The following is a 9,716-nucleotide window of genomic DNA, read 5'->3' on the forward strand; positions in this document are numbered from 1 at the left end:
TGTTTATAAGGAAAGCAGTATTTCTTTAGAAGATTCTCTGAATACAAAAATAGGTGGCATTTATACTTCATAAGTCTGGAATTCTTTGCACTTAAATTTGGTTGATTGAAATTGTGTTTGTTTGTTTGTTTGCTTGTTTGTTTTTTTACAGGAATATTCCCTTATATGTATTTTATATTGTTGCATCTTTGTATCTCTTTCTTCAGCTACAAACATTTCTCTTTATTAATCATTTGGGGGTTTTATTGTTTTTGAAAAACTATGGTTTTTCAGTTCTTTTATATAAAACTTCCAGGAAATCTTTATTGGACTGCAACTCTGTCTTTATTTAACACAGTACATTTCTTTTTAGGAATTAGATGCTGTGCATGGAAAGCTACATTGTGAATGGTTTTACAAGTTCTAAACACTAACAAAAGTTACTCTTGTATTTTCCTATATCAGGAAATAAAGATGGAGGAAGCTATGATCCACACAGGTATCCACACTTTTTTATTCTCCTCAGCAGCTTCTTTCCAAATAATTGCATGATTCCAGTCCATTTCAACTAATGTCTGTATCCTGCCATGTTGCACACAACCATAGCTTTTGATGCATGCCTTTTCTAACTACTTTACAGTGAACTTGGCCTTTGTTTTTTAGACCTACCATTCTGCATTTAACTTAGCTTATTGTCACAGCAAGACTTCATACAACTCATGTTCCATGCCTGTATTTAGTAGATGTTTACACAGGGAAAATAGAATAATGTCTTTTGGTTGTTTTCCTGTTGCTACATTTTTGGTTGGTTTGTTGTTTTTGTTGTGGGGTTTTTTGTTTGTTTGTTTCTTCCTGTTTTTATTTAGGAAGTCTGTACATACGCTTTTTAAATTAATAATAGGTGTGCTTAAAAGGCTTTCTGAGATGTATGTACCCAAAGAGCCTAGTCAAATCTACAGAAGTAAAGTAAAATCTTCTCACTGGCTTTAGAAATTGTTGGCAGATGCTGCTTTAAGCAAAAACAGTGCTCAGTTTGAGCAGCATGTGCACAGAAGCCAGAATTTCACTGGAAGTAAGGCAGAAAGATAAGGCTCCTTTGGGCAGGGTGCTTTCAGACCAAACCTGACATGTGAAACTAAATCTTTTTAAAAGGTTGCAGTATTTGAACTGAGGAAGGGCAATGGGTGAGATATTTTGTCCCAAATTCTCAAACCCAAGGTATGCAAGAAATACTGCTGTTTACAACTACATTTACCATATGTACCTGTTTATTCCAGCTACTCTTTCTGGTGGAGGAACCAGGGAAACATAAAACAAAAGCCTGATGAGGCTGAAAAATCCCCATTCCTCACAGTACAGCACTTGCTGTTCAGTAAGCAGTACTTGTACTAAGGGGAAAAACAGTTTAGAAGACGTCCATCAGATGTCATATTTAGACTTGATACCTTCTCACTGTATATCAGTTTTATACATTTTCATCTCCATGTGCTTTGGTGGAGTAGCTCCTGATAACACTGCTTGCCTGAGATGTAAATTGGGCCTGAGGAGTACACAAGTCTACAGAAAACTTTTTTTTTTTCACAGAGTCTTTTGGGAAGAATCCTGTTATTAGCTCCCAGCAGCCAGGGAACAATTAAGAGAATGGATTTCAGTGTTTTGTAGTTCTCCAATTTAAGCAGCTATTTTTTCCCATGCAGCTAATTTCATATTTTCTCATTTGTATATTTTTGGGATGTGGGAAAATGATGTTTTTATTTGGTTATACCTCAGTTGTTTGCATTGCTTATAACAGCCTAGTGGGAACTAGTTACTACAATGATAATCCCTGTAATTATGCTTTGAAATCTTTCATTAGAAGATGTCCTTACAAATATTCCTAATTTTAACTACAGAGCTAACAGAAATGGCATCTTTAAATTGTAGGATTTAATGAAATAGTAGAACACCCAGAAATAATCTTTAAGTTATATCTTGTTGCACAGTGTAGTAATGAAAATATTTTAATTTCTGATACTAAGTCAATAGCGGTAATGCTACTGGTATAAATGTCATGTATAGTATAACACAAATGACATTGCTCAGTGCTGCTCCATTCCAAACACCCAGCTTCTCAGTGTACTCAGGTGCCTGGGTTCAGCATATGGTTCAACCCGTTTCCTGATGGAATTTTTTTTCTAAACTTTTTTTTTTTTTTAATTAAAAAAAAAATGGTTCCTAAGGATTTTTTTTTTAATTAAAAAAAAAAAATCCTTAGGAACCATTAAAAGAATATGTTAGAGGACCCTTTTTATGTTAGAATCATAGAATCATAGAATATCCTGAGTTGGAAGGGACCCATAAGGATCATCAAGTCCAACTCCTGGCACCGCAGAGGTCTACCCAAAAGCTTAGACCATGTGACTAAGTGCACAGTCCAATCGCTTTTTAAATTCGGACATGCTTGGTGCATTGACTGCTTCACTGGGAAGCCTGTTCCAGTGTGCAACCACCCTCTCGGTGAAGAACCTCTTCCTGATGTCCAGTCTAGACTTCCCCTGCCACAGCTTAACACCTTTTCCACAGGTCCTATCACTGGTGTTTACAGAGAATAGGTCACCTGCCTCTCCACTCCCCCTTGTGAGGAAGTTGTAGACCATGATGAGGTCCCCCCTCAGCCTTCTCTTCTCCAGGCTGAACAGGCCCAGTGACCTCAGCTGCTCCTCATACGTCTTCCCCTCTATGCCCTTCACGATCTTTGTTGCCCTCCTCTGGATACTCTCCAACAGTTCAATGTCCTTTTTATACTGTGGTGCCCAGAACTGCACACAGTACTCTAGATGAGGCTGCATCAGTGCGGAGTAGAGTGGCACAATCACCTCCCTCGACCAACTAGCAATGCCATGCTTGATGTACCCCAGGATATGGTTGGCCCTCCTGGCTGCCAGGGCACATTGCTGGCTCATATTCAGCTTGCTGTCAACCACAACCCCTAGATCCCTCTCTGCGGGGCTGCTCTCCAGCGTCTTGTCACCCCATCTGTATGTAAAGTCAGGGTTGCCCCGTCCCAGGTGCAGGACCCGGCACTTGCTTTTGTTAAACTTCATACAGTTGGTGATCGCCCAGCTTTCCAATCTGTCCAGGCATCTCTGCAAGGCCTTTCCACCCTCATCCGAGTCCACAACTCCTCCAAGTTTGGTATTGTCGGCAAATTTGCTCAGAACTCCTTCTAGTCCTACATCCAAATCATTTATAAATACATTGAAGAGGACTGGCCCTAAAATGGAGCCTTGAGGGACCCTACTAGTGACCATCTGCCAGCCTGATGTGTCCCCATTTACCACAACCCTTTGAGCCCTACCCGTCAGCCAATTGCTCACCCATCGTATGATGTTTTTGTTACGTTGTATGCTGGACATTTTGTCCAGTAGGATCCTATGGGAAACCGTGTCAAAAGCCTTGCTGAAGTCCAAAAAGATTACATCAGCTGGTTTCCCTTGAAAACCAGATCACCTAGGCGGGTGATCTTACCATAAAAGGAAATCATATTTGTTAGGCAGGACCTACCCCTCATGAACCCATGTTGGCTGGGACCAATGACCACATTGTCCCCCAGGCACACTACAGTAACTTCAAGAATCATCTTCTCCATGATTTTTCCAGGCACTGATGTGAGACTGACAGACCTGTAATTGCTAGGGTTTTCTTTCTTACCCTTCTTGAAAATTGGCACAACATTTGCCAGCTTCCAGTCTACTGGGACCACTCCAGATTCCCAAGATCATTGAAAATTAGTTGAGAGAGGTCCCTCAATGACATCAGCCAGCTCTTTAAGCACCCTGCAATGAATCCCATCCAGATCCACAGACTTGTATGGATCCAGGCAGAGCAGCAAATCCCACACACATTCAGGGGAGGTTGGGAGTTTATCATGCCCACCATCATGGTCCTTCAGCTCAGGGCACCCTGGGTCCTGAAGCCCATCATCAGTGTTGAAGACAGAGGCGAAGAAGGCATTAAATGTCTCTGCTTTGCCTATGTCATTGTCTGTGAGGAGACCTTCCCCTTCAAGTAGCAGACCTATGTTTTCTTTGGTCCTCCTTTTTCTGTTCACATACCTAACCAAAATTTTTCTATTGTCTCCCACAGACCTGGCCAGTTTCAACTCTAATTGGGCTTTGGCCACATGAATTTTCTCCTTACAAACATGAACAGCATCCTTGTTGCCTGACCCTCCTTCCAGCAGCCATACACTTTTTTTTTTCACCTAAGCTCCAGTAGAAGATCCCTGGTTAGCCAGGCTGGCCTTCTGTCCCATCTGCCTGACTTCTGATAAATTGGAATTGCCTGATCTTGTGCTTTTATGAGGCAGTGCTTAAAGATTGACCAGCACTGATGGACGCCAATGCCTTCAAAACCTGCAGATAAACCAGTGAAATAAGAAAGGAATAACCCTGTGCTGCCAAGTCATTTGAATCCCCTCCTGCATAATTTCTCAATTCAGATCTGCTTCCACTTCAAAATGTCCTAAGGTAGTACATCACTGCAGGTGTTACAAGTACAATATTGGGACAATGGGCCTGAATGAGAACAGCCAGTGTAGTGCTGTTTGCTTAATACATAGGGATAAACTTTAGCAGGGAAGAATTTGTGTTACTTGTGTCCTTTGACATACGGACCACGAATCCATAAATAACAGGATGTGTAAATCAGTCTCCTCTTTCCTGTTTGTCCATGGTCTTTCAAAGCCACTAAGGAAGTGACTACCTACTTACCTTGAGTGGAGATACATCCACATGTTGTGTTAGTTTGGGGATAACACAGCCACAGATAGCATCATGGGACTCTGAGGCACAATAGTATTGGACAATGAAGTTTAGATAATGCGTGACTTTAAAAAAAAAAAAAAAAAAAAGAAGATGCTTTATTATGAACAGTTAGTAACATTTTTTGTCTCTTTTGGGTCTGTGATATAGCTGAGAGATTCCCTAATATCCATAGAGGGAAACCACTGATGTGCTGTTACTCAAATGCAACTCATCTGCATTTTCCTGCTTCATGCCTGTTTGTAATGAGATTTCTTACAGGAGAAAACCTTTTCTTTCCTCTCCCTTTCCCCCTGTATACTTTCATTTCAGTGGGAAACTTCATGCTTACTACTAAGTTGTGGAATTAAACTGTGAGTTGGCTTGCTCTGTCAACCAACATAGACTCAGCTCTATGACCTTAAGACAGCTTTCCTATTTGTTTAACATGTATGAATACGTTACCTTTGTTCCATGCGTTTAAACAAGTTGTTTTTTTTTTCTGCTTAACATGAAGGTCATGGAACAATTTCCAGTGCCTTCCCAGCTGTGAAAATCCTCACTCATCAGCAGAGAAACTGAGACTGCAGAAGCAGTCCAACAGTTAGAGGGGAAAAAATAGTTTCAGTATGATGGACCATTTAGCTCTGGCTCAGCCTTTGAGCTATGTTATAGAAATACAACAAGCTCTTTGCTGATCTGAATTCTCTGCCACACAGCCCTGTTGCCCCACTACTGGGGTTTGATGAGGAACTCTGCTCCTCCACCCTTGGACAGACAGCAGAGGCTCTTCTGGGCCCTAAGACAGCATCCTGACCTCTGCTTTGCCCCACACTGCCCTGGTCCATCCCCAAAATTGTTACTGATAAATGGCAGCACTCCTGTTTCAGTTTCTGCCATACACCAAAGCACTTTGGCCATTGACTCTCTCTATGGAAGTTTATTGTCCTATGCAGGTTCTGATTTGGCATATAAAAAACAATTTACAAAGCTGTCAATACAAATAATAACAAAGCAAAAATTAAATAATTTATCATTTGTAGTGTAGTTAATCTCTTTGAGGATTGATGACTTTTCTGATTTTTTGATGAATTTGAAGTTCCTTTTGATTAATTTTTATTAATTTTGATTAATTTTGAAATTCCCCAAAACTATATCCCTTCCTGTGATGTTTCCTAGGGCCCTTTATACCTCTAAGCACCAGAACAGTAAGATTTATTTCTTGAAATCTCTGCAGTACTTCATTATTATTATTATTTGTTTGTTTCAGGAAACAAATTATTTATCATTTAACTTCTTAAGATGTTGCTCATGGCCATGCTGTGATTTCATTTCTCTTGTCTACTTCAGGAAAAGATGAAAGCAAGACACCCTGTCATAACTGCTCTACCAAATCCAAAAAACTTGTGTTGCTTCCAAGCCACTTTATGCTGGGAAACAGAACCATAATTCTGTGGGAAAAACTTTAAAAAAACTAAAATATATACATTTTATATTGTAAAATATTTGCAGCTGTCGTGTTAGATGAAGAAATGTCAATTAAGAGCAACGATTCAGTTTACAAGAAAGGAAAGTGATTTCACTTTGGTGGGAGCAGAATGAGGCTTCTATCAGAATGAGGCTCTTCATAAGAAAAACTCAAATTTCTTTTTTCCAACTATGACAGTATTTTCCTGAGTTTCCATATGATGGACTAAATATTGGAGAAATTCTTTCTACTAAGAAATGATGGAATAGTAAAGAAGGAAAGACTATAAGATAAAATAGATACACATTGTATCTGCTGTTTTACTTGAATGATAAAAGGCAAGTTAAAATGCAAATAATTAATAGAGATGTCAAGAATTCACTGTAGGAATGAAGAGTCTAATATCGATAAGTGTTTGTACTCAGTTTGCACTGTTGGACTATAGCCACTTGAACTTCCAAGGTAATTAGTACTACCTTACCAGCCTGTACATTTTTCAGAAGAATGTCATCGCAGTGAATTAATTACTAAATATTGCTTACAAGACTTTTTTGTAAGGACAGATCTGACACTTCCCCTGAATGGCTTTTGCATTACCTGATTAGTTTTTCCTTGTAGGCCACTTTGTGAGTAAAATCTTTGGATGAAAGACAGTCTGTGCGGTGAATTTAATGAAATAGTGGTGTTAGGTGTTACTTATCAGTGTAAAATGAGCTTCACAGTACATCTGATAATCTGGGTCACTATAGTCACTGCAGTGACTTTTAAAAATCTTTTGGAAATGGATATCCTTCATAACTTTTTTTTTTTTTTCCAGCTATGATGAGTGTAAGAGGTACTATCATTGCTACTTATAGACTCAAGTCTGTGCTTTTTATTCAGACATACTGTCTGACAAATCTGTTGGATACTTTCTTTGAAAGCTTTTCATTTTTATGGGGGAAAAAAAAAAAAAAAAAACATTTAGAAGATACTCTATGTATATTTTAATAACATCTTACGTAATAGTACAGTCCTATAATTCACACCAAGTTGTTACAGTTTTTATTTCTTGTACATGCTCCATGTAAATTAAAATGAATATTTACAGAGTAAATATAAAAGCTACCTTTGGCTATCTTGTATTAAATAAAATGTGGCTAGTTGTTTTGCAGACCTTATGTCTCAAGCTATTTCTACACCAAATTCCTATGGGCTTGGTCAGCAATGGCTTTCTGGTTCTGGTCAGCAATGGCTTTCAGATTCAGGCCCAGTTATTATGCTTTTTATTCATCACATCCTTTGGCGGAGTGTTTAGAAAAGGCAAATGGATTATTTGTGTACTGAAGCAAGATTTTTGCCTTGAAATATCAGAGGGAAGATTTGCCTTTAAATGCCATCACAAAGTCCCATTAGGCCAGATTCTGCTCAATTTTACCAGCCCAAGGATGCAGCGGAAGACATGGGTTTTACCAGTGTGTGTTTAGCAGGAGCTGTGAACACACCTGAGGCCACAATCATTAACGAGACGACTGAAGATGTGGAGCATCTTATGTTTTCACCTACATATGCTACGCATAGTGGTGCTTTCAAGCAAATGGAAGTATAAAAGCACGTGGCAGCTTTGCTTGCACTTTTACACTGGTGTTCACCATTAGGCTTTATTCTTTCTTTTAACAGAGGACAGTTATGGGATGGATGGGAAGGCTAACCTGGCCAATTTCACTGACAACATCAACTGGCAAGGACTGGAAGACTTGTACAGTGTGAATGAAAGTGTATATGAATACAGATACAACTATAGACTTAGTCTGGCTGACTGGACTAATTACTTGAAGGATGTAGATAGAATGTTTGCACTGCTGAACAGTTACTACCAGCAAAATAAAACAGACAAGGCTAACACTGCTCAAAGCAATGAGGATGGGGACGAATCATCTACATCAGCCTCAGCAGAAATGACTTCTGCTGAAGAATCGAGCGGCCTGACTGATGAACAGTTGAGGCTTATTGTGCCAACAAACTTTGCAGCCCTAGCTTTGAGCACCGTGAATTTAAGTCAAGAGAGGAAACTTGAATTAAACAATGATATTCCTGAGAAAAGTAGTTTGAATGATGCACACTGGAGAAATAATCATCAAGATGAAAAATGGAGAGAGGATAAAGAATCAGACCGCTTTAATATGGATTTCAGTGGGAACGGTTTGATAGAGTTGGAGTCCCGGCATAGCTTCATGCTACAACGTGTCAGCATTCCTCAGAAAGACATTCATCAGGACAGTGATACTATGGAAGATGTATTTGGTGATCAAATATATCTTCCTGTGAGGTCCAATGAACCCCTTGTTCATCAGGCTGTAAATATATCCATTAGGGATTCACCTATCGGTACCCAGGAAAGAGAAACTTCCTTGAAAAAAAAGAAACAGAGTCTTACAGGGGAAACTTCACAAATTCGAAATGTAGAAGGCAGTGCCTCGTCTCCACTCTCCTTGGATTAGATCAAGTGGCAGACCATTAAATAAATTCTCCTTTCTATTATTAGCAAACTAATAAAGGTAATCATGACAACTGACATTCCATGTTCATTGTAGATACATTTTGCAGCTAAATTGAGACCAGCTCAGTATTTGTCTATGTGTATTTACTTCATTCACACGCACATACCTTCACAGTGAATCTCCACACTGGAAAAAGTTTTCCAGCATTTTAATGAAAAGAAACAGTGTTAACTTTCTAAAGCAGTAGCACATTCTCTGTAAGCTAATATTATTTCTTCAGAGAGGATGTTCAAGTTATTTTCTCTATTTCCAAATGATCCCACCATGAATGAATGTTTCATTTCACCCAATCTGTCTGCATAATGTATTTTTGATAAATTATTTTAACCACTGGAAATTCCTAATGTCACACTTTTGAGTAAAATAATGTTGCACTTTTAAAATCTGTATGCCATACCATTTATGAATCTAATAATTTACCTGTTCTTAGTTTGCTCATTGTCTAATGTAATTGTGAAACCGATAAATAGATTAACAGGAAAAAGGTAATCAGCATGGATTGTGGAAACAGAATGAATCTTATTTTAGCAAAAATATTGCATGTTTTTGTTACTTTGTTTTAATTAAATTTACTCTCAGAAAGGTATGGCTAATAATTATTAATTGTAGGAGGATCTGTTTAAATTGGATTGTTTCCCTATATATTGATTACGTCAGTATTAAAAATACACGATTTTTTTTTTGACTTTTCTTTTTTTTCCTGATACTGGTAGAAAGGTTTACATCAATACGTACACACTTTTGTCAGCACATCTGATTTTTACTGGCTTGAATCTTGAAGTCATTCCTTTCACTTTGATCTTGAAATCATTATTTTCATTTTGACACTTAAATTCTTACTTTGTTTTGTTTCAAGCAGGCATAAAAGGGAATGATAAAATCATGTTAGATTTACATTATTTCAGATATAAAAGGCAAATGAGTGAAAAAGTTGTAGCTTAGATAATA

At 38.4% G+C, this 9,716-nt stretch overlaps 1 protein-coding gene across 8 annotated transcripts in view; it reads left to right on the forward strand.

Moving 5' to 3' along the window:
• SULF1 (sulfatase 1) overlaps window positions 1-9,453 on the forward strand; it is a 132,315-nt gene extending 122,862 nt beyond the window's left edge. For 6 of the 8 annotated variants that reach the window (XM_032180836.1, XM_032180835.1, XM_032180837.1 and 3 more), the window contains one exon: window positions 7,888-9,453. In XM_032180836.1, the coding sequence (XP_032036727.1) occupies window positions 7,888-8,708 (821 nt within the window). In that variant the 3' untranslated portion in view covers window positions 8,709-9,453. Of the gene's footprint in view, window positions 1-444; window positions 479-6,110; window positions 7,179-7,887 lie in introns of those variants that run through there. The other 2 variants (XM_032180841.1, XM_032180842.1) reach the window with 2 other exon arrangements.
• Window positions 9,454-9,716: the final 263 nt, after the last annotated feature.

Source organism: Aythya fuligula, chromosome 2 (genome assembly GCF_009819795.1).
Source record: "Aythya fuligula isolate bAytFul2 chromosome 2, bAytFul2.pri, whole genome shotgun sequence".
Lineage (NCBI taxonomy): Eukaryota > Metazoa > Chordata > Aves > Anseriformes > Anatidae > Aythya > Aythya fuligula.